General features: G+C 44.3%; 1 protein-coding gene across 3 annotated transcripts in view; it reads left to right on the forward strand.

Annotated features, from left to right (window-relative positions):
• The window catches only part of FBLN2 (fibulin 2), a 102,274-nt gene that overhangs the window by 71,761 nt on the left and 4,366 nt on the right, over positions 1 to 26,147 (forward strand). For all 3 annotated transcript variants that reach the window (XM_088463834.1, XM_088463836.1, XM_088463837.1), the window contains 8 exons: positions 5,979 to 6,108; positions 10,356 to 10,542; positions 14,538 to 14,672; positions 15,037 to 15,180; positions 16,824 to 16,952; positions 20,535 to 20,660; positions 21,463 to 21,579; positions 25,131 to 25,259. In XM_088463834.1, the coding sequence (XP_088319960.1) occupies positions 5,979 to 6,108; positions 10,356 to 10,542; positions 14,538 to 14,672; positions 15,037 to 15,180; positions 16,824 to 16,952; positions 20,535 to 20,660; positions 21,463 to 21,579; positions 25,131 to 25,259 (1,097 nt within the window). The remainder of the gene's footprint in view (positions 1 to 5,978; positions 6,109 to 10,355; positions 10,543 to 14,537; positions 14,673 to 15,036; positions 15,181 to 16,823; positions 16,953 to 20,534; positions 20,661 to 21,462; positions 21,580 to 25,130; positions 25,260 to 26,147) is intronic.

A 26,147-nucleotide genomic window follows, 5' to 3' on the forward strand; every position in this document is an offset into this window, starting at 1 on the left:
CAAAATAGAGCAAGTAACTGCACTTTGGTAAAACCATGCTGCATATCTGCAGGTGGGGCAGATATAACGTGGAGATGGAATTAGATTTGAGAGGGCCGTGTCTTAACTGAAATCTAAATGGCAGTGTAATAATAAAGCTCCTCAATATTTGTGGGTTGCATGCAGAAGCAGCCAGTATTTACCCTGCATGCAGAAAAAATTATGTATTTGCTCTCCCCACCCCCCCCACACTCCTGCATTGTTACATGGTTTGTCCTGGTGCAAAGTTACTGGATCTTATTTCTTTACTCCCACCTCAGAACCAGGCCCATAGTGTGGTCATACCCCCTTCAGCGGCATCCGCTATGCAAATCTATCAGTTGGTCACATCGCCCATATGGTGTTGTCACGGCCCTTCATAGTGGGCTCTGGAATTTCTCACGGCGGCACTGTAGTCTAGGGATGGCCATCCATGGGTTGTCCATTGATTACCGTCGATGACACTAAACCATCTATGGTGAACCATTGATGGTTTGCACCCTCCATGTCCACCGCTGCGAGGGGGCATGGCAGGCTGCGGGCCAATCAGAATAGGGGGCGGGTTAAGCAGGCCACCAGGGGGCAGGGCTACACTCCGTACTGACGGGGGGACCCATTGGGTCCTAGTGTGTCAACGATGGCGGAGATCCAATGGATTTCTGCCATCGATGGTAAAGCCATCGGGTGTTAACTATCATTGATTGTTTTGATGGAGGTTTGAGGCACATAGTGGAGGCAGTGAAAGCAGCAATTTTGTGAGACGAACTAATACATGTAACTGCTACCATGCCTCATACCTCATTGATGTCAGTGGTATTGCTTACCCCTATAAAAAGTCTTATTAGAAACAATGGGTTAACTTTAAATCCAAACCGAACAGAGTCAAATATGTTTCACATTTTCTTAGTGATTTTCTAAGTAAAACACTGTATTATTTATTACAGTGTTTAATGACAAAGGAAAACAGCATATGAAGTAATGAGTAGGCTGTTTATAAAGGATTTATTTTTATGGTAAAACTTGTCGAAAGGTCAACACAGATCTCAGCTAGAGCAACATGAAGAATCTTTTCTGAGGAGACTTTATTGGAAATAGGACACCGAAAACACTTTAAATATTCCCTCAATTAATTTATGTTTATATTGAAGGCATGAAAACCCCGTAATCCTCAATCCGTGATGCCGTGAAGGTTTTGGCCGTGATACAAACTGAAGGAGTTACGCAAAGGCCAATGGAGTCAAATTTACAAAATCTTAATTGTCTGTTTTTCTTGGTTGGTTGCACGAGTCTTAAATCACATCGCCAGGATCACGCTGTGGGAGAAGATATTCTTCTAGCTGCTGCTATATCCAACATGTTGGCGGGTTTCAATTTTATACATTGAAATATAAATATTTGTGTCCTGTGATGTAATCCTCTGAATGGTCCCTAAGGACAACCCTGTGTGGCGGCCAGAAGAAGGTCAGGCTTACACCTCTCTGGGGTATACGGCTTCCTGCCTTAGCTGTGGCTGCAGAACCTCCTGAGATGCCTTCAGGAGTTTGTCAGACTGTTACCACAGTTCCACAATGGTGTTATTAGTACAAGAGGGAGACTGGTGTGGTATTAGTACAAGAGGGAGACTGGTGTGGTATTAGTATAAGAGGGGACCTGGTGGTGGTATTAGGGCAAGAGCGGAGACTGGTGGTAGTATTAGTGTAAGAGTGGGAGGTGGTGGTATTGGTGCAAGAGTGGGGGCTCGCGGTAGTATTAGTGCAAGAAGGGACCTGGTGGTGGTGTTAGTGCAAGAGGGAGTGCTCATGGTGGTATTAGGGTAAGAGTGGGGCTGCTGGTGGTATTAGTACAAGAAGGGACCTGGTGGTGGTATTAGTGCAAAAGTGGGGGCTGGTGATGGTATTGGAACAAGAGGAGTGTTGTTGGTGTTATTAGTGCAAGGGGGGGGCTGCTGGTGGTATTAGTATAACAGGTAACTAGTTTTGGTATTGGTGCAAGAGGGGAGGGGTTAGTGGTGGTGTTATTAGTACAAGAGGGAGGCTGGTGTGGTATTAGTATAAGAGGGAGGCTGGTGTGGTATTAGTATAAGAGAGGGGCTGGTGTGGTATTAGTATAAGAGGGAGGCTGGTGTGGTATTAGTATAAGAGAGGGGCTGGTGTGGTATTAGTATAAGAGGAGGGCTGGTGTGGTATTAGTATAAGAGGGGGGCTGGTGTGGTATTTGAATAAGAGGGGGGCTGGTGTGGTGTTTGTATAAGAGGAGGGCTGGTGTGGTATTAGTATAAGAGGAGGGCTGGTGTGGTATTAGTATAAGAGGGGGGCTGGTGTGGTATTTGAATAAGAGGGGGGCTGGTGTGGTGTTTGTATAAGAGAGGGGCTGGTGTGGTATTAGTATAAGAGGAGGGCTGGTGTGGTATTAGTATAAGAGGGGGGCTGGTGTGGTATTTGAATAAGAGGGGGGCTGGTGTGGTGTTTGTATAAGAGGGGGGCTGGTGTGGTATTAGTATAAGAGGAGGGCTGGTGTGGTATTAGTATAAGAGGGGGGCTGGTGTGGTATTAGTATAAGAGGAGGGCTGGTGTGGTATTAGTATAAGAGGGGAGCTGGAGTGGTATTAGTATAAGAGGGGGGCTGGTGTGGTATTAGTATAAGAGGAGGGCTGGTGTGGTATTAGTATAAGAGGGGGGCTGGTATGGTATTAGTATAAGAGGGGGGCTGGTGTGGTATTAGTATAAGAGGAGGGTTGGTGTGGTATTAGTATAAGAGGGGGGCTGGTGTGGTATTAGTATAAGAGGGAGGCTGGTGTGGTATTAGTATAAGAGGGAGGCTGGTGTGGTATTAGTATAAGAGGGGGCTGGTGTGGTATTAGTATAAGAGGGGGGCTGGTGTGGTATTAGTATAAGAGGGGGGCTGGTATGGTATTAGTATAAGAGGGGGGCTGGTGTGGTATTAGTATAAGAGGGGGGCTCGTGTGGTATTAGTATAAGAGGGAGGCTGGTGTGGTATTAGTATAAGAGAGGGGGCTGGTGTGGTATTAGTATAAGAGGGGGGCTGGTGTGGTATTAGTATAAGAGGGGGCTGGTGTGGCATTAGTATAAGAGGGGGGCTGGAGTGGTATTAGTATAAGAGGGGGGCTCGTGTGGTATTAGTATAAGAGGGAGGCTGGTGTGGTATTAGTATAAGAGAGGGGGCTGGTGTGGTATTAGTATAAGAGGGGGGCTGGTGTGGTATTAGTATAAGAGGGGGCTGGTGTGGCATTAGTATAAGAGGGGGGCTGGAGTGGTATTAGTATAAGAGGGGGGCTCGTGTGGTATTAGTATAAGAGGGGGGCTGGTGTGGTATTAGTATAAGAGAGGGGGCTGGTGTGGTATTAGTATAAGAGGGGGGCTGGTGTGGTATTAGTATAAGAGGGGAGCTGGAGTGGTATTAGTATAAGAGGGGGGCTGGTGTGGTATTAGTATAAGAGGGGGGCTGGTATGGTATTAGTATAAGAGGGGGGCTGGTGTGGTATTAGTATAAGAGGGAGGCTGGTGTGGTATTAGTATAAGAGGGAGGCTGGTGTGGTATTAGTATAAGAGGGGGGCTGGTGTGGTATTAGTATAAGAGGAGGGCTGGTGTGGTATTAGTATAAGAGGGGGGCTGGTGTGGTATTAGTATAAGAGGGGGGCTGGTGTGGTATTAGTATAAGAGGGGGGCTGGTGTGGTATTAGTATAAGAGGAGGGCTGGTGTGGTATTAGTATAAGAGGGAGGCTGGTGTGGTATTAGTATAAGAGGGGGGCTGGTGTGGTATTAGTATAAGAGGGGGGCTGGTGTGGTATTAGTATAAGAGGGATGCTGGTGTGGTATTAGTATAAGAGGGGGGCTGGTGTGGTATTAGTATAAGAGGGGGGCTGGTGTGGTATTAGTATAATAGGGAGGCTGGTGTGGTATTAGTATAAGAGGGGGGCTGGTGTGGTATTAGTATAAGAGGAGGGCTGGTGTGGTATTAGTATAAGAGGGAGGCTGGTGTGGTATTAGTATAAGAGGGAGGCTGGTGTGGTATTAGTATAAGAGGGGGGCTGGTGTGGTATTAGTATAAGAGGAGGGTTGGTGTGGTATTAGTATAAGAGGAGGGCTGGTGTGGTATTAGTATAAGAGGGGGGCTGGTGTGGTATTAGTATAAGAGGGAGGCTGGTGTGGTATTAGTATAAGAGGGGGGCTGGTGTGGTATTAGTATAAGAGGGGGGCTGGAGTGGTATTAGTATAAGAGGGGGTCTGGAGTGGTATTAGTATAAGAGGGGGGCTGGTGTGGTATTAGTATAAGAGGGGGGCTGGTGTGGTATTAGTATAAGAGGAGGGCTGGTGTGGTATTAGTATAAGAGGGGGGCTGGTGTGGTATTAGTATAAGAGGGAGGCTGGTGTGGTGTTTGTATAAGAGGGGGGCTGGTGTGGTATTTGTATAAGAGGAGGGCTGGTGTGGCATTTGTATAAGAGGGGGCTGGTGTGGCATTAGTATAAGAGGGGGGCTGGTGTGGTATTAGTATAAGAGGGGAGCTGGTGTGGTATTAGTATAAGAGGGGGGCTGGTATGGTATTAGTATAAGAGGGGGGCTGGTATGGTATTAGTATAAGAGGGAGGCTGGTGTGGTATTAGTATAAGAGGGGGGCTGGTGTGGTATTAGTATAAGAGAGGGGCTGGTGTGGTATTAGTATAAGAGGGAGGCTGGTGTGGTATTAGTATAAGAGGGGGGCTGGTGTGGTATTTGTATAAGAGGGGGGCTGGTGTGGTATTAGTATAAGAGGGTGGCTGATGGTTGTATTAGTACAAAAAGGGTCTAGTATGAGGACCAATCACTTTGTTTTGGTAAGCAGGGGCACACTTAGACCCCCCCACCAGGCTATGAGTTGGATCATACAGCCTCTCGGGATTAAGGTTGCCCTTGTGACCCTGGCTGTATGCTGAGCTTAGCTGGAGGCTGTAAGGAGCACCATGATCCAGGAGCCCTCTCAGCTGCCCTGGGTGTACAGAATGCATCTATTTGTCAACCTAAAACATTTCAAGGAGCACTCCCGCCTCCCTGCTCTTGGCACTGCCACCAGAAAATAAGTCTGCCAGGACCTGTGGGTTTGTTGACCCACCTGAAATGTGTATAAAATGATTATACTGATACTATTAGTACAGAGGACGATCCCCGTCATTCACTTACAGGTGTCTGCTTTTCTACTAAATGATAGCTTACTCATAAGAGGACACTGGGGCTTCATTATATCTATGGCTCAGCCTTACAGGAACCAGACTCATCTCTGTGACCCCCGCCGCAAAGCAGGATGAGCCCCTGACAATGTCCCACCCCTCCCCCACACATAAACTAAGGGCCTGATTCAGCTCGGATCGTAGTTTCTTAAACGCACGCAATCGGCCGATTGTTGTGTTCTGCGCATGCATATTAATCGCAGTGCACGTGCGTGAACCAGTCATTGCGATCGGGACTGCGACCGCAGAGACATCGCAGAGTGAATGACAGGAAGGGCCGTTTGTGGGTAGTAATGGAAAAGTGGTTGATCGATCGCAGGCGTGCCAGTGCGTTTCGTTGCAGGGGCGTGCATAAATTATCCACTGCGATACCTTACACAGCCTGAGACCTCATAGCGTGCGCTGAAGTAAGCAATTCCTGAGTGAGGTCTGACCTGCCTTAACTGTGCGTATGAGTCCGATGGTATTCGATTGTACCGATGTTTTCGCAGTCTTGCTAACCATTACGGATGTGCATGTAGGTGAATTGGGCGTCCTTATGTAGTGGTGCGGCGGCATTGTGATCGCTATGGATTAGCATACTATCGCAGTTGAACTGCGTGCATACGCTATATTGTGATCCGTAGTGAATCCGGCCCTAAATTCATCCCCAGTGTGCTCGTTTTTTGCACCATTTTAAATGTGAATGAGCCTTAATTCAATTAATTAGAATTATTATTTTTTTCCTGCATTGTAGATTGGCAGAGAAGCAGTGCTGCGTTTCTTACGTGCGAGAAAACACCTGTATCGCTGGGATGATCGCGGCTAAAGAAGACGGAATCTGTTTGCCGACGGAGAACGAGAACTGCGAAAGGTCGCACTTCAAGGTGAAGAGATTTTACTTCCCACATTCTAAGCTCCGCAGATTACACCTGATAATATTTATCATATAAAGGTTTCTCGGCCAAAGCGGCTTCATCAGTAAACACAATAACTTCTAATTCATGGGCAGGATCCAGGTACCTCGCACTCTCTATAATATATATATATCATCCCGATTACACCCTGGATACAGTCGCCTTTACCACTCCACATTCGCGCTTGTTACTGCCCAGTACCCGCCATGTCTACGGACAGTCCGCAGATAATAAATGTACCCATGACGTACAGCTTATGCAATGTGCACCTCACAGTGTCGTTTTATTATAGATATCTCATATCTATTTATAAGTCTTCAATACCAATTCCTGTGCGATTACAGCCCAGCGTCCCTGGTACACTGTGAGCGGTGTTTCGCTGCGTCTGTGATGTGATTAAGGTGCAAACAATCTATATGTCTATCTGTTATCACATGTATATCCATATATCTGTCTATCTATCTGGTGTATCTAAATTATACACAGGTGCGTATATATAATGGGCGCAGGGTGCGCGGTGTACACGGGTCCCTGAGTCCAGGGGGGCCCCCACCGCACACTCTGCACCCATTTATTAAATACTTACCTCTCCGGAATCCCACGTAGCTGGTACCATTGCTCTGCAAATCGCCTGGAAAATGGCCACCATGGCCATTTTCCTGGCGTTTGACGCAGGCGCAGGGGGGAGATCACTGGGAAAATGGCTGCCGCGCCATTTTCCCGGTGAACTGCATGTGCGCAGTAGACTCCGGCATAGCACAAGAGTCTACTCTAGTCCCCGAAGTCTGCTGCACTGGCAGCCGAGCAGAGAGGATTGGGATCCCGGAGGGAGACTGCACAAGGGGCCTCTCCTCTCTTAATACGCCCCTGATTATACACAATTACATTATTATAAATCATATACTGGGGAAAGATGATGGTGGTTATTGTACTCTCCAAGGTCCATCTAGATTGTCCTATGTCTGACCTGCTAACTTCCATCCATCCAGTAAGGAACCATCTTGGTTATACTTAACTTGCAACAACACAAATAGCAAATTCATTCATACTTATCCTGTAATGCTGGCAATATATGACACCTGCTGGCCGTTTCAGATATTGCACCTTCTAAATCCATGTCTCTATATTATTATTATTATTATTATTATTATTATTATTATTATTATTATCACTACTATTATTATTATTATTATTATTATTATTATCACTACTATTATTATTACTACTAATACTACTACTATTATTATTATTATTAGCACTATTATTATTACTACTACTATTATTATTATTATCACTATTATTATCACTACTATTATTATTATTACTATTATTATTATTATTAGTACTATTATTATTATTATTATTATTAACACTACTATTATTATTACTACTACTACTACTACTACTACTACTATTATTATTATTAGCACTATTATTATTTACACTACTATTATTATTACTACTACTATTATTAGCACTATTATTATTATCACTACTATTATTATTATTACTATTATTATTATTAGTAGTAGTAGTAGTAGTAGTACTATTATTATTATTAGCACTATTATTATTTACACTACTATTATTATTAGCACTATTATTATTATCACTACTATTATTATTATTACTATTATTATTATTATTATTATTACTATTATTATTATTATTATTATTAGTACTATTATTATTATTAACACTACTATTATTATTACTACTACTAATACTACTACTATTATTATTAGCACAATTATTATTACTACTACTACTACTATTATTATTATTATTATTATTATTATTATTATTATTATTAGCACTATTATTATTTACACTACTATTATTATTACTACTACTATTATTATTATTATTATTAGCACTATTATTATTGTTTACACTACTATTATTATTACTACTACTACTAATACTACTACTACTATTATTAGCACTATTATTATTATTTACACTACTATTATTATTACTACTACTACTACTATTATTATTATTATTAGCACTATTATTATTATCACTACTATTATTATTATTACTATTATTATTATTATTAGTACTATTATTATTATTAACACTACTATTATTATTACTACTACTAATACTACTACTATTATTATTAGCACTATTATTATTACTACTACTACTATTATTATTATTATTAGCACTATTATTATTTACACTACTATTATTATTACTACTACTATTATTATTATTATTATTATTAGCACTATTATTATTGTTTACACTACTATTATTATTACTACTACTACTACTATTATTGTTATTATTATTAGCACTATTATTATTATTTACACTACTATTGTTATTATTACTACTACTACTACTATTATTATTATTATTATTATTATTATTAGCACTATTATTATTATTTACACTACTATTATTATTACTACTACTACTACTATTATTATTATTAGCACTATTATTATTATTATTTACACTACTATTATTACTACTACTACTACTACTACTACTACTACTACTACTACTATTATTATTATTAGCACTATTATTATTGTTTACACTACTATTATTATTTCTACTACTACTACTACTATTAGTATTAGTATTATTATTATTATTACTAGCACTATTATTATTTATTTATATATCACAAAAAATATTACACAGCTCTTTCTAAATATCAAAATATTGAATTTTCCCTATCAGTCTTTGCCCTATTTCCTGTGGGAGGAGAGTGGAGCACCTGGAGAAACTCCATTTAAAGATACAAACACCACAGCATTGACTGTGGGGCAGCAATGCTAACCATTGTGCCACCATAAAGTCGGTTAATTTTTAGGAAACAAAGAGTCCCCTCTTGTCTCTTTTGTGATAACCTACACAGGCCCTGTGTAGTTTCATTACAGTGTTCCTGCCCCCGTTGGGCTGTGGAATCCCTTGGTGTCTCATAGCGCTGGGACCCTGGGTTTAATCCATAGTTGCCTACCTTTGGCTCCTCCTCCCTGGGAGAAGCCTTGGTAGGAGAAGAAGGTGGGCTGTGTCAGGAGCGGGTCCTGACGGTTTGCGTCATTAAGCCCTGCCACTTTATTGCAAATTGCCGCGATTGGCTTAAATTTAAATAGGGGCAGAGCTAAATGATGCGATTCACTGAGAATTCACTGTGATTCGCTGTGGAAATTCTCCCCATTCTGCCCACTACACTAGGAAGTGGGCAGAATGCGGGAGAAGTGCCTACCTTTCCGGGGGTGCCGTGGGGTTTACCTGAAAAATCGTGAGCCTCCCGCGAAAACCGGGAGGTTAGGCATGTATGGTTTAATCATATCAAGCGCCCTATCTGTGAGGCAGAGCCGGCCCTAGGCATGGGCACTAACTAAGCAAATGCCTAGGGGCATCCAAGCCCACCTAGGCCGGCAGTTGGCAGAGGTTTGGGGCAGACACTGAGGCACAGCTGGGGTAGCTTCTGCTGCCGCTGCGCAGCGTCCACTGTTTGCTGCTGCTGGGGTTGATCAGAGCTGTCAGCTGAGCTGCATTCAGGCCCTGCAGCAACAAACAGCGAGAGGGCAGGCAGCAGTGGAACAGGCGGTTGCGGGGACGGGGCATCCAGACGGTGGGGCTCTGCTAATGGTATAGTGGTGCTATGTTTGGTGTCCATGTATAAACACTAAAGCTTGGTGGTGGGATTATCTGCTAGGGGTCACCAACAAAAATCTTGCCTAGGGCATCAATTTGCTTAGAGCCGGAGTTTGTATGTTCTCCTTACATATTCACAGGTCTTCCCCGCAGCTCAAAATTGGATTCAGAGAGATTTAGTGAACAGGGGGCTGGCCCCATGCTTGACATGCCTGCAGGGATACATGACGTGGCCACACCCTGGTGCAGGAGGACTAAGGGGGAGATGTATCAAACTTTCGAGAGTGATAAAGTGAAGTTGCCCAAACCAACCAATCAGTTCCTAGCTGTCATTTTATAGACTGTGCTAGATAAATGACAGATGCTGATTGGTTGCTATGGGCTACTTCTCAACTTGTCACATCTCCCCCTAAATGATTAAACATTATCTGTAAATGGCTGTGTAATATATAAATGAAGAGTAATAGTAATCTCAAGTGATTACTGGCTAATAAATAGCCTTTATAAAAGGACAATAAAATGGAACATTTATCATGTATGTGTCATCAATGTAGGAAACATGTTTTTAATGTCCATTTTATGTCCCCATCCAGCTATGCTGCGACTGCTGCTCTTTGGGTCTTAAGATCAGGAAGGAGGGTCACTCCTGTGAGTCCAACCTAAATCTGGGCTACCCGTGTAACCATATGATAATCCTGTGCTGCAGCGGAGAAGAGCAACTTATTCCGCCCGACATAAAAGTTCCGCCTAAGACAGAAGCCACCCCTAAGCCTGATAAAGGTACGTACAGTCTGATACACAGGCCTAGGACGCTCGGCTCATCAATCTGTGCCAGTCTGTTGGCATGTAACCATACTGCAGAATGGGATTCCCAGTTATTATCATGAGACAACTGATGTCTCCCAAAATCAAAAACACCATTAGACTTTTTCACAAACAAAAAAGTTGACTTTCAGCAGCTCTCTGGCCATTTTTAAAAAAAAACTTTCCAGCTTGTTACCCCACAAAATTGCCCTCTCCCTTGCCGACTAACGTTTTAATCACTTAAGTGAAAACTATTTTAATACTTTGTTTTTGTGGTAAATCATAACTGAAACAAAAAAAACAATTTGACCAAGGAATATACAAGGAAAAGATCTTTCATAAAGTGCAGTTGGTTTAGGTCCCTTGTTCCTCTTCTTGGGGGTGGTAAAAACTGGTCCCAAAAGGGGTTTTTTTTTGGAAGCTGGTGGCTAAACGATACAAAGATAAAAATGTTGATCACATATATATGAATGCAAAAATAAAAATATATAACACAAAGGAAAATGGATATCAGCTGTCGGTAAAACCTAAGCTGCTAAAACCTGGTGCTAGACAACCACTGGCTATATACTAATATTTAGTGTGATATAGCTGCATATAATGATCAATCAATAGATTATGTAAACATCACCACGTGCTGCTGCTAATATTAATGCCAGAAGCCACCTGGCAGTACATAGTAATTACTATAAAGAAAGGAAGAAAAATAAATAAATAACTGCTCTCAATGGTGACAAAAATAATATATTAAGTGATGGTACTTGATAGACCAATTACATACAGGCTTCTTCTGACTATATATAAAAAAACATTTATTTAAAAAACACATACAATATAAGATTATGAATATCAGTAGTACAATCCCAATACTGCTGCCAATCATGCACAAACCTACTGTATGTAAATACAATGTAACAAATGCACAGACCTATGTAAATACAATGTAACAAATGCACAAATCTACTGTATGTAAATACAATGTAACAAATGCACAGACCTATGTAAATACAATGTAACAAATGCACAAATCTACTGTATGTAAATACAATGTAACAAATGCACAGACCTATGTAAATACAATGTAACAAATGCACAAACCTATGTAAATACAATGTAACAAATGCACAAACCTATGTAAATACAATGCAACAAATGCACAAACCTATGTAAATACAATGTAACAAATTCACAAAGCTATGTGTATATACAATGTAACAAATGCACAGACCTATGTAAATACAATGTAACAAATGCACAACCCTATGTATATACAATGTAACAAATGCACAAACCTATGTGTATATACAATGTAACAAATGCACAAACCAATGTATATACAATGTAACAAATGCACAAACCAATGTATATATAATGTAACAAATGCACAAACCTATGTAAATACAATGTAACAAATGCACAAACCTATGTAAATGCAATGTAACAAATGCACAAACCTATTTATATACAATGTAACAAATGCACACAAACCTATGTAAATACAATGTAACAAATGCACAGACCTATGTAAATACAATGTAACAAATGCACAACCCTATGTATATACAATGTAACAAATGCACAAACCTATGTAAATACAATGTAACAAATGCACAGACCTATGTAAATACAATGTAACAAATGCACAAACCTATGTATATACAATGTAACAAATGCACAAACCTATGTATATACAATGTAACAAATGCACACAAACCTATGTATATACAATGTAACAAATGCACAAACCTATGTAAATACAATGTAACAAATGCACAAACCTATGTAAATACAATGTAACAAATGCAGAAACCTATTTATATGCAATGTAACAAATGCACAAACCTATGTAAATACAATGTAACAAATGCACAAACCTATGTAAATACAATGTAACAAATGCACAGACCTATGCAAATACAATGTAACAAATGCACAAACCTATGTATATACAATGTAACAAATGCACAGACCTATGTATATACAATGTAACAAATGCACAAACCTATGTAAATACAATGTAACAAATGCACAAACCTATTTATATACCATGTAATAAATGCACAAACCTATGTAAATACAATGTAACAAATGCACAGACCTATGTAAATACAATGTAACAAATGCACAAACCTATGTAATTACAATGCATCCTATTAGGTGTATGGCTTATGCACTCATAATGATCACTGCTCACCAGGAGATAACCAGTCAGATCTCCATAGATATTCTCTGCAGAGCAATGAATATGCTGGATCAGTAATAATAGGACGTCATGTGAGTAGTATAAAATCACAGCAATTCCTGAGATTAGTTACTATGATTCTCCACTGGAATACTCCCCAGGGGACAGACTCTGATGCCGGGCTGTATTCATATGAAAAGGCTAGTACCTGCATATACAGCTGCTCACATAACACTTGTAGTGAGTAACTAGTGTGCAGCACTGATTGTCCCGGGCCAGGTCTCACTGTGCCCGATATTACAGCTCTTCAGCCTCAGGAGTGGCAGAGCAGCCGTGGATGGCAGATATCAGCTGGTATGAATGGCAAGCCTGCTTGTATGTCCTATGTGTGGCAAGGACCTCGGCTAACAGCCACACTCTTCACTGATGCTTGTACACAGGGAGGGAGGAGCAGCCAGTCCACTGTAAGTTAGAATGATGGCAAGTCCACAGCCGGGCAAACAGGAAACTTGAAAAAGCTCCTGAATAGAAACTAGTTGATAGGGGCCTGTCTGTAATACTGCTGCATTCATCTCATTGCTCACCAGCCCTGATCTCCTGTTTGCCCGGCTGTGGAGAATATCTACTGTATGGAGATCTGACTGATTATCTTCTGGTGAGCAGGGATCACTATGAGTGCGTAAGCCATATACCTAATAGGCAGGGCTGGTGCTACCATTAGGCAACCTTAGGGAGCCACCTAAGGGAGCCGGCCACTGGAGGGCGCTGCTGAGTCCACAAAAAAACAATGAATGGCATAATTCATGACTGAGTGGCTTATAATGAATTTGTGGCACAGCTGAGTGGCTTATAATGAATTTGTGGCACAGCTGAGTGGCATATTATGAATTTGTTGAGAGCTACATTATGATTTTGGCGCTCTGCTGTGTGTAATCTATATAGTATATTATGAATTTGGGACACTGCTGTGTGGCATGTTATTTAACTGGGGAGACTGATGCGTGGCATATTATGAATTGGAGGGATCACGGGAGGTTGATGAAATGTTGCCTAGGGCACCGGTAAACCTTGCTCCGGCCCTGCTAATAGGATACATTGTATTTACATAGGTCTGTGCATTTGTTACTACCTTATTATCCATTAGTGCCAGCAGTATTGGGAATGTACTGCTGATATTAATAATCTTTTATATATAGTTAGAAGAAGCCTGTATTTAATTGGTCTATCAAGCGCCATCACTTAATATATTATTTTTCTCACCATTGCAGCAGTTTTTCTTCTGCCTTTCAAAAATAAAAAATATATGTATTTTGTCCCAAAAGGTTTGAATTGAAGAGAACAAGGGAAATAATAAAAGTGGGAATATTGTGTTATATAAAATTAATAAAAGCAAAACATTCTGTAATTCTGGGGAATGGCGCTTGGCCACAAGCTACAGCCATATTTCATGTTACTTCTCCGTGCTCTTATTATCCCAAAAGAAAACAGGATGAAAAAATATTGTACTTACTAAAAGTGGCAGAGAGGTATATTGTATACAGATCACCACCAGGGGGTCTGCATTGTGGCCATGGGAATATAGGAAGCATCTATAGTATAGGGTGATGAGGTACTGATCCGTGTTATAGCGCCTGGGAGATTGCTGGACAGAAGCTGCGCATATTGTTTTCCTGATATAACGAACGTGCGCTATAAATCTATAATGATGGTACATTATTCTAACAGTGCAGATACTCAGTGTACTATTATCTCTCTCATATTTCCTCTCTGCATTGTATGTGATCTGCAGATGTCGATGAATGCGCCCTAAACACACACACGTGTCTACACGGCGAACGCTGCATTAATACTGCGCAATCATTCCTATGTGTCCCGGAGGTCATATGTAAGACTGGATTTCTATTAGAGGAGGGAGTTTGCCAAGGTATCTATCTATCTATCTATCTCATCTCTATCTATCTATCTATCTCATATCTATCTATCTATCTATCTATCTATCTATCTATCTATCTATCTATCTCATATCTAACTATCTATCTATCTCATATCTATCTATCTCATATCTATCTATCTATCTATCTCATATCTATCTCATATCTATCTATCTATCTCATATCTATCTATCTATCTATCTATCTATCTATCTATCTATCTATCTATCTATCTCATATCTATCTATCTATCTATCTATCTATCTCATGTCTATCTATCAATTTGATATCTATTTCCCTGTAAGAAATGTTTGTGTGTGAATATTGTACTTTATACATATTGTTGCTATTTTCCAGATATAAATGAATGTGCCTCCACTCCGGCTCCCTGTAAGCCCGGTTTTAGCTGTGTAAACACCATGGGGTCCTACGTCTGCCAGAGAATAAACTTGAATTGTAACAGAGGATATAAATCAAACGAGAACGGGACAATGTGCATTGGTGAGAGTTCATTACAAGTACAGAACAGTGTGAAAACATCAGTGTTCTGCAGCTTAATGCAGGTTTGGGCCGAGCGGATGCTCGTCTCACGGATCTGCTGTAATTCTCCGACCTCGTGACCTGCTGCCCTGAATGCCGCAATTTTTGCTTTTAAAATGAGACAATCATTAGGTCTCATTTATTTTTGATGCTTTAAGATATGGGGCACTGTTGGATAAAATATACTGTATAGTTATTTAATGCCTCCAGTTTTACTAGCTGGGCGTTTGGACCGATAATTGTGTGGTGGTAGCACCGATGATTCGTCCGTTTCCTCCTACATGCTCAGCCGAAAGAGTCTCCTGCATGGCGTGTATTCCGACTATGGGCCTGATTCAGAGCCGGACGCAAGTGGCTGCTCGTTCGCTCCGAGCGATGTTTGCCCAACTGCGCATGCATACGGATCATAATACGCATGCGCGAACCAGTCATTGCGGCTGAAAATCGTTTGTTCGCTAAATTGCAAATGCCTGCTAATTTGAGTGACAGGAGGAGGCGTATGTGGGTGGTAACAGGGGAAGGTGCTTGAAAATGGGGAGTGGAGATCAGAACGCAGGCGTGCTTAAAGGTCAAAACGGGCGTTTTATGGGTGTGCATAATTAATACAGCAGCGTCATTGACCACGTCACTGGGTTATTTTATAGCCAGAACTGCTCGCATGATTGTGGTAGGAAAAACCAACCCCAAGAATAGCGAGCAGTTCATACCCTGGTCGATGTACTCGATTAATCTAATAAATAGCGGACATGACGTAGGATGCGAGCGGCCAGGGGGCGTTTTTTTCTAAATTACGTTCTCATGTTTTGTTCGCTCGTTCAGACATAGCGGCGTGAACAGACCGCAAAGAGCGAACGGTTCATTTAAATAGCCAGCCCCTTTTCCTGAACGAACGTCCGCAAATTGCGAACGGCTCTGAATCAGGCCCTATGTTCCTACAAGAGCCTTGCACAGCAGCCAGGACTAGCTTCAGAATACTTCTACTACATGCATCAATGTAACAGGGCTCCGGCTGTAATTGGTGTTGATTAATCAGTGATACTTGTTTTGCAGCATAGTGAAAAGTTATTGAAAATAAGGGAGAGGAGCCTCATTAAGTTTAACAATGGCTACAGATCCCGCAGGCAGCAGAGCCCTAGACAGAGTCCTCACTTTGCCTACTGGCCCTTAATTTGCCTCTCCCGGCCCAGCGGTCACCAGTTGCTCTGCAAGAACTGGTGTAGGAGAACTCTAGGGGGGGGGAGTATCTAGATATGATTTACGTAGTACATTCTATAAAATGATAGTTAGAAGCTGATTCGTTGCTATGGGAAACTTCTATGTCTGTTCACTTTTGGAAGTTTGATACATTTCCCCCCTGTCTCCTGTCCTCACTGTCCTCACTGACAGGAGCATGAGATAAGTAGGAAGAAATTCTCCCTCTCCTGCCTCCACTTATCTTGTCAATCAAAGCGCAGCCGGAGCGGCCTTGGGTGAAGCGGGAGGGGGGGGAGAGGCAGCTGGACCACCTTGGGCATTACACGTCTATAACAGTTGATTATATTTCCCGTCATGACGGCGTCTGTGGATCAGACTGTTTCAGCTTTGCCATTACTTCTTTATTGCAGACATTGACGAATGCAGCGACGCATCACATAACTGTACTACAGAACAATCCTGCTACAACCTCCCCGGGACGTACCGCTGTGACTGTAAGGCTGGGTATCGCTATGACGCATTCAGAAGGATATGCATGGGTAAGCGCAGTTCCCTCACTGCTTTATCTTTCCTAATACTAATAAGCGCAAATTGCCCGCTAGTCGCCGGTTATTTATACTTATATTTTACCTTCTAAATGTCCGCCTTTTACAAAGCAAAGTCACAATATATACTGGTATTTCAGACAGTCAGCCTGAGAGTTGGCTGGGGTACAGGTAAGTTAGGTGGAGATGGTACCTTACAGCTGAGGGTCTGATTCAGCAAGGAACGTAGTTGCTTATACGCACGCAATCGGCCAATTGTTGTGTACTGAGCATGCATCGCAGTGCGCGAACAGCCACTGCGATCAGGAAAGCGATCGCAGAGGGTACGCAGACCCATGGCAAAGTGATTGACAGGAAGTGCTGTTTGTGGGTGGGGTGACGGGGGGTGGTCGAGCGAATGCAGGCGTGCCAGTGCGTTGGAACAGCGTTGCAGGGGTGTGCATAAACCATCCACTGTGATACCATACACAGCCTGAGGACTCATAGCGTGCGCTGAAGTTAGCAGTTCCTAAGTGAGGTCTGACCTGCCTTACTGTGCATATGGGTCCGATGTTACTCGATGTTACCGATTATTTTGCTATGTTGACAAAGTATACGGATGTGTGTAAGGGCGTCCTTATGTTAGGCTGCGATCGCAATGTGAATGAAAACATTTACATATCACCGCTGATATTAGCACCTGCGCTGCGTGCGTATAAGCAGAATAGCGATCCGTAGAGAATCAGCCCTGAGATGACAACACTTTTAAATAGTTAAACTGTGATTCTTAATCTTTGCTACTGCAGCAACTCCTTTGGTTATAACTAGGAAAAAGGCAATATCTTGGCTTTCTCACTATACTATACTTTAAACACACATTAACCTTTGCTAAATATAGATATACAGTAATAGCAACACAGATTATTACTCAGCAGATTTAGCAGAAACTTCAAAATTATTCAGTATTTTACTCTAAAGTTCTGTTGCTGGACGATCACTAACCTATAACCTGCATGTATTTGTAATGCACAATTGGTAATTACAAAATGCTGTTGTTTCTTGATTCCAGAGAGCAATAGCTTTGGCTTTCCAATGATACAGCACAATAAACACAGTTCCACTTGCAATATATCCCAATAGCTTCAGCACTGCACAGCTTAGTATTCACACAAAATGACTGCCACTCTTTACACTGACAAACTTAGGCACTGTTTCTCTAGTAGCTCAAACAAGATGAATATCACGCTGTTTACTCAAACCTAGTCTCCTACACAATTCAGGATAACACAGTACTTGAAATATAGCAGATCTCAGAATTTTCAAGCAATCCTCTGTATCTGTCAATAATTCTCAGTATCTCTCATACACTCTCACAATAGCTCTGTAACAGGTCTCAGTAGCTCCGAAGCAGTAGGGATGTTTCCCTTTCACAGCTCTTTTACTCACTCACAGCCTCCACAGATCCAGCTGCAGCTCCCAGTACTGATGCACTGTCTCAAGCTCTCAGTCTCAGTTTGTGCTTCTGCAGCGGTCACAGCGCACCACCAGCGGGTATTCGGTGGCTTCTGTCACCTCATCACTTCAGCGATAATACTTTACCCAGTCTCTCAGCAGACCTGCAGCAGCTCACCCTGCTCTGCACTCTACTCCTCGTGGTCTCCCAGTTTCCACTGAGCATGTGCAACCACAAACACCTTGTGCTGTTGCTGTCTTGTGGCATAATGGCTCCACCTGGTGGCAGCCTCCTATATTGAAACTGACCCTTTTGATATTGTAGCTTAGGCAGAGAAGTTGCCTGGGACACCAGTATAATATAATATATATATATATATATATATATATATATATATATCCATGAACCAAAACATCATGACCACTGTCATATGAAGAGAATGGTGTTGGCTATCTTGTAACAATGGTGCATGATAAGGGGAGGGATATATTAGACAGTGAGCTGACATTAGCTACCTATAGTAGACGTATTGAATGCAGTGGATAAGGGCAGAGTGTAAATACCTGAGTGATCTTGATAAGACCAAAAAAGACCAGGCTTGATGGGAGCTTAAGATCAGCCATGCTGGGTACAGATGGACTCACATCGGGCGGGATGTACTAAGGTTGAGGTGACCATTCCGCCAGTCACTGCAACCATGCTAATCGCAGCGATAAGAGCTGCCCTTTGTGAAGCTGCCGGCGCCGGGTGAGGGGGTCTCCGTGGGACCCCGCCCCCTCCGAGCCTCGGGAACTTCCTGCTGGTGACCTGTGCAGGAAGTCCCGGGCTCCTCCTCCTCTCTGCAAAGAAGATTAGGAGCAGGAGGAGGCGGAGGACCCAGGAGGAGCACGGCCGGCGACCATGGAGAGTCAGGTGAGTGGGGGCCATAGCTGGGCAATGGCGGGGCGGCAAAGCGTTGGGTGCAGGTTGCGGTAAGAAGTTCATAGGCTTCTATAGGGTAACGCCAGTTTTTTGGGGGCGTTATCCTCCTTACCGATAATAGGGTGGCCGGTGCTTAGTACATATGGAAATGCGGTAAAAACCCAGAAAATTGGGTTTTTACCGCATTTTTCCTTTAGTACATCCCGCCCATCGTGTGACCAACCTTATATCAAAGTACTGACTCCTTTTACTATTACTTTTCATCTACATCCTTAATTAACTTACGGTTTTCTTATTTTCTCCCTGGGGTATATTTCATCAGAATTTTGATAATAGTGAGATATTAGGTTTCCCTTTATATCACTTTTAAACTTTATATGCGCACATTATTGGGCGTTCCGTTTGATGTGAGCCATATGCTTAATACGTATCACTGTCACCTGAGGCTGCGGAAAGATCTGCGGGTTTGGGGCGAACTTCATATCTGATTCAGCAGCAGACGCAAATACAATCGCAACTGCAAACGCCTACGGATCGCATTTGCTAAAATATCCTAATGCCTGCCAAAGAACAGCCGACATAAAAATGACCAGTGCCGCCTTCTCATATCCGTCCAATGTCGCTCTTCTGTGTAAACATCGGTACCATCGACGCACATGGGCAGTCACGCAAAAAGTCTGGCCAGCCGCAGACACTGCAAGTCTCCTTGCACACAGAGAGCTCTCATGCTGTGTATGCAATCGCAGTGGCTAATTTATGCACGCCCAAGAAACGGCGTTCAAACAGACAGACACACCTGTGTTCTACCGACCACACCCCCGTTACCACCCCAAACGCTGACAGCCTGTCACTCACTTTGCGATAGATTCCTCTGCGCGTCCGTAATCACAATACTATCACTGAGAACGCGCAGTGCAGCTTATATGAATGCGCATTGGCAAACAATCGCTCGATCTGTGTCCGTAATCGCCATAACGTCCTCTGCTAAATCAGGCCCTGATTCCCCATTGAACACAGGCAGATACAATTTATCAGTATCCCATGAACCTGCCAGGACACCGTCTGTTGTTTGATAATGGATTTTGTATATTGTCCTTTCACGCTCTTTATCTGTTACTGAGTTGTATTATACCCATAGTTATAGACGGGTTACTGTGCCTGTTATTACTCACACTGCATATACTTGGCTTGGTGCTGCCTAAAGAAGACTTCCGTTATTTCAGACATAAATGAATGCTGGTTATATCCTGGGCGGCTGTGCCACCATACCTGCGAGAATACGGTGGGTTCTTACCGGTGCTCGTGCTTTGCCGGATTTCGGTCAACGCAGGATGGAAAACATTGCGAAGGTAAATACTGACGCATTTATTTACCTGTTCTAGCTTAATATGGGACGGTGAGAAAAGCCCGGGATGTAGGCAAAAAACTGACGGCGGGGATTCCGTCTGTTGAAATCCTGGTTGAAGGTAAGCAGGGCGCCCTTAGCTGTTAGCCGCGCGGGGAGCATTAGGCACTACGTTGGGGGGTTAGGATTAGGCTATGGGTGGGAGGTTAGGGTTAGGCACAACTGGGGGGTTGGGCTTTGGGGAGGAGGTTAGGGTTAGGCACCACTGGAAGGCGTTAGGACTAGGCTTTAGGGGGGAGGTTAGGGTTACGCACCACCTGGGGGGTTAGGGTTAGGCACCACCGGGGGGGTTAGGGTTAGGCACCACTGGGGGAGGTTAGGGTTAGGCACCACTGGAGGGCATTAGGATTAGGCTTTGGGGGGGAGGTTAGGGTTAGGCACCACTGGGGGAGGTTAGGGTTAGGCTTTTGGGGGAGGTTAGGGTTAGGCACCACTGGGGGGGTTAGGGTTAGCACTAAGAGGGGACAGTTAGGTTTAGGCCCCAAGGGGGGAGAGTTAGAGTTAGGCACTAACGGGGAGGGTTAGGGTACGGCGTGTGGAGGGTTAGGCACCACTGGGGAGTTAGGGTTAGGCACTAAGAGGGGACAGTTAGGTTTAGGCACTAAGGGGAGAGGGTTAGGGTTAGGCACTAACGGGGAGGGTTACGGTGTGGGGTGGGGAGGATTAGGAAGAGAAGGGGGACGTTGCATCAGTGTCTTACATTATCCTGAATAAATCGGTGACGCTGAAATGTGTCCTCTCTCCAGATGTGAACGAGTGTGAGGAGAACCCGTGTAACCAGGAGTGCAGCAACATATACGGCTCCTATCAGTGCTACTGTAAGCCGGGCTACAAGCTGGGCGATGACGGCATCACATGTGAAGGTAACGGGCGCATGTTTGGCAGGTTCCACGCAAGCAAATACCTCACTCAGTGGCGGGCTGGGCCTGGGGGCAGGGTGCCATGTGCCCCCCGGGCCGCAGCGTCATGCGGGCCGAGGGCAGTCTGTGTCACTGTGACACAGACTGCACCGCGTGTGTAGCGCTGACCGGACGGAGTTCGGTCAGCGCTACACAGCACAAACACACTGCCGGACATCTTCCGGCTCCCGTAGTGGGTAATGGGAGTGACGCGTCACTCCCATGACGCGTCACTCCCATAATGCAAAGCGGCGGATGGAGGAGCTGATCTCGGCGGCGGGAGCAGGACCAGGAGCGGGTGTCAGGTAAGTGTTTTTTTTTTTTTATATTATGTGTGTCTACTGCGGGGGGTCTGGCACTATAAGGAGGAGACCACTACTGGGGGCACTACAAAGGGGGGGATTACTGCTACTGGGGGCATTACAAAGGGGGGGACTACTACTACTGGGGGCACTACAAGGGAGGGACTACTACTACTGGGGGCACTACAAGGGGGGGACTACTACTACTGGGGGCACTACAAGGGGGGACTACTACTACTGGGGGCGCTACAAGGGGGGGACTACTACTACTGGGGGATCTACAAGGGGGGGACTACTACTACTGGGGGCGCTACAAGGGGGGGACTACTACTACTGGGGGCACTACAAAGGGGGGACTACTACTACTGGGGGCGCTACAAGGTGGGGGGGACTACTACTACTGGGGGCACTACAAGGGGGGACTACTACTACTGGGGGTGCTACAAGGGGGGGACTACTACTACTGGGGGCGCTACAAGGGGGGGACTACTACTACTGGGGGCACTACAAGGGGGGGACTACTACTACTGGGGGCACTACAAAGGGGGGACTACTACTACTGGGGGCGCTACCTGGTGTGGGGGACTACTACTACTGGGGGCACTACAGGGGGGGACTACTACTACTGGGGGCGCTACAAGGGGGGGACTACTACTACTGGGGGCACTACAAGAGGGGGGACTACTACTACTGGGGGCACTACAAGGGAGGGGACTACTACTACTGGGGGCACTACAAGGGGGGGACTACTACTACTGGGGGCACTACAAGGGGGGGACTACTACTGGGGGCACTACAAGGGGGGACTACTACTACTGGGGGCACTACAAGGGGGGTACTACTACTGGGGGGGACTACTACTAGGGGCACTACAAGGGGAGGGGACTACTACTAGGGGCATTGCATAGGGGGGAGGGGACTACTACTAGGGGCACTACATAGGGGGGAGGGGACTACCACTGGGGGCACTGCACCGAGGGACCACTGCTGGGGGCTCTATATAAAGGGCAATAGTGGGGGTACTGCATAGGGGGAAGACTACAACTGGGGCCACTGTTTAAGGGGCACTGCATAAGGGTTACCACTACTGGGGGCACTATATAAGGGGCTTACTACTGGGGCACAAGGGGCACTGCATAGGGGGGATCACTACTGGGGGCACTACTCGAGGCCTGCATAAGGGTGTCCTCTCCTGTGGCACAGGGTGGCACTGCATATGGGCACTACGACAGGGGGCTGCCCCTAATCTTTATTTTTACCTTACATTAATCCCATATGGACCCGCCTCCTCCCTAGAACACTTGAGGGGGGGGGCGCCGTAGCACACACGTTCTTTCGGGCACCCTGGCTACACACTACTTCTCTGCCAGGGCCACCTGCATGCATTTGCCCCCCAGGCTAAAAGTTGCCAGCCAGCCCCTGACCTCACTGTCCAGTAGTAATGATATTATCAGTCTCAAAGGCTTCATACAACTTCCCGTCAATGTTAGTGAAATGTCTGCAATGCTTTTAAATGACCAATAATAAGAATCGGACTCTGCAGTATAGTTGTTAGTAACAATCACAATAAATAAGTAACAGTTTTTAACAGAGCTGAAGAAATTAGCAACAAAGCTGCGACTGGGGGGTGATACTTCTGCCTATGCACACTGGGATTCCTGTCAGTAAATCTGGCCATACACTGAAAGACTCTTCAGACGAACGACCAAGTGTACGGCGTTCTGAGCGATGCCACTGATTCTAAAGTGCCTCCAAGCATCCAAATATTTATCGTCATGATGTACAAAACACTGAACGAAAATCAGCAGAATGAGGGTCTTCCAGATCCGACATCTTTGAAAATCAAAAACAACAGGGGTCATTTCTTGGTGTTTTCCAGGGTTGGACGATTATCATTAATGAACGGTCGTACATTGGCTGAATTGTCAGTGTATGGCCAACTTTAGCCTCTACCTGTTATTCATAAAAGTAAAATATGTATGAACGTCCGGGACGCTCCTGAAAATCGGCCGCCCGGAAAAGTGGGCATCTCTCCCGGCCGCCCATATATACCCGGACCCGGTGATGAATTGCATCATCGTGGCCCCGCCCACTGCTTCACAATGCCGGTAATCTCTGTATTGATTGGCAGGGCCACAATGACGCAATTGCGCGAATGTTGCAGGATTGTGGATACTCCAGAAAACAGTACAGATTTTGTATCAATTACCAGCTTACTTCCAGATTAGTAGCCTTCCCTTCATTACATGAAACACTGGCCCTGATTCAGAGTCGGACGCTCTGACAGAGCGCTCGCTCTGAATCAGGGCCGGGCTATTTTCTTTTTTGACCGCCTCCTGGCCGCTCGTATAGCTGTGGGTGACCACCCACAGCTATAGCGAGCAGCCAGGAAGATGGTCGCGATGGTCAAGACCTTCGCGACCATCAGGCTTGTGACGAGACCCTTGTGGTAGGGTCTCGTTGCCGTAAACCCCAGAGAGATTTCGGCTCAAACAGAGCCGAAATCTCTCCTACTGACATCACTCGTGATGTCAGTGGGGACAGCCCTAGACAAGGGCGTTCACATTGGAACGCCTCCGTTTGGACAGCCACTCCCCCGGCCCGCCCACCAAAGGGGGCGGGGCTGTCACTCAACATTGACAGCACGCCCCCTTTGTTGCGGGACCCGGAGCAACGGCTTGCCCGTCGCTATCCAGGTCTCGCGCATGCGCACGACGGAGCCGGCTCCATCGTGCGCATGCGCACTGGGTCACCATCGACCCGCTTGCGAGCGCATAGCGCTCGCAAGTGGGTCTGAATCAGGCCCACTGTCACTAAAATTAGCTTTGGCTTGGGTCTTCCTGCCAAGGTCGTATATCAGATGTCCATGAAGGATGACGTTTTGCCTCGTTCTGAGATCCCAACTTGGGAAGATCCGAGCCAAGACCGAACCGCTCATTTCTACTTAAAATACCATTGAAAAACGTTTGCACAACTCAGATTCCGTCATCTTGGCCATAAAATCCGAGCACTCATCTTAGCCGTAAATACGGGTGAATTTGTGCAAAAGTTAGTGCATCTTCTTCTATCATGACCGCAGCGCGGCTGTAGTGCCCTCTCCTGCCTGACCCTTAGTGGGTGACAGTGATTGACGCAGATGAATCAGGAACGGCGCTCTAGGGGTGCGGAGCCTTTCGACCATTTTAATCAAGTATTTGTCTTCTCCAATTCCAGATATTGATGAATGTATTCAGAGTATTGGAAGCATTTGTGTTTTCGCCTGCATTAACACCCCTGGGAGTTACCAGTGTGCCTGCCCCGAACACGGCTACACAATGTCAGCAAACGGCCTCACGTGCAAAGGTACGAAGCAACGGAACACAAGACAGCACAAATACAATGTAACAACTCAACAGCTAAAGGCACAAAGTGTGGTGTTATATTCTAGCGCGGTTTCCAAAATAAAAAACAAACATTTGATTGGTAGCTGTGGGTGGGAGCCAGGCTGCAGAGGTTCAGTGAGATAAACAAATCATGCAGGGAGTGGGACTATATGTGACCTATCTCTAAAATCATATTCATCTTTCAGATAAGCTAAAAACAAACACATCTGTGCAGCACCACCTAGTGGCAGATATTGCTTAGTGCAACACAACTGTTCTGGTCTTCAAAGCACTCCGTCTTCAGGGCCGGCAACAGAAATCTTGGAGCCCGATACACTTATATCTCTGGGGCCCCCAACCCCCCCCCCCTTGACCCCTCCTCCAAACACACATGCCAGGTCCACACACAATTATTACAGATAGAGAAATGTACACACACACACACACACACACACACACACACACATATATATATATATATACAAAAAATAGGTGGGTACGGAACCAACAATACTAAGTGATGGAGTGGAAATAGTGTTAGATTATACCAACTGAGCCTAAAGTGAAAATATAAATAGTGTTAAATTATAGCAACTAAGCCTGAAATGTGAGGCGTCAACTCTGTCAAAAATAAAATACTGGTAAAAGTATTGGTAAACAATTGGACAGAGCTAAATTGACTGCAGAGCGACTAGTTTGCTATAGTGCAAAGAAGAAGGGTGTAACCTTACTGAACTCTTTAATTCATCTCAAAAACTATACCACTCTGAAGTATCTATAGTAAGTGAATCAAATGGTATACATAAACCATACAAATAAAGTACTAGCGCAAATACAATATATAAAAAATGTCACAATTTATTCAGAG

Source organism: Taudactylus pleione, unplaced genomic scaffold (assembly GCF_031769625.1).
Source record: "Taudactylus pleione unplaced genomic scaffold, aTauple2 ptg001470l, whole genome shotgun sequence".
NCBI lineage: Eukaryota > Metazoa > Chordata > Amphibia > Anura > Myobatrachidae > Taudactylus > Taudactylus pleione.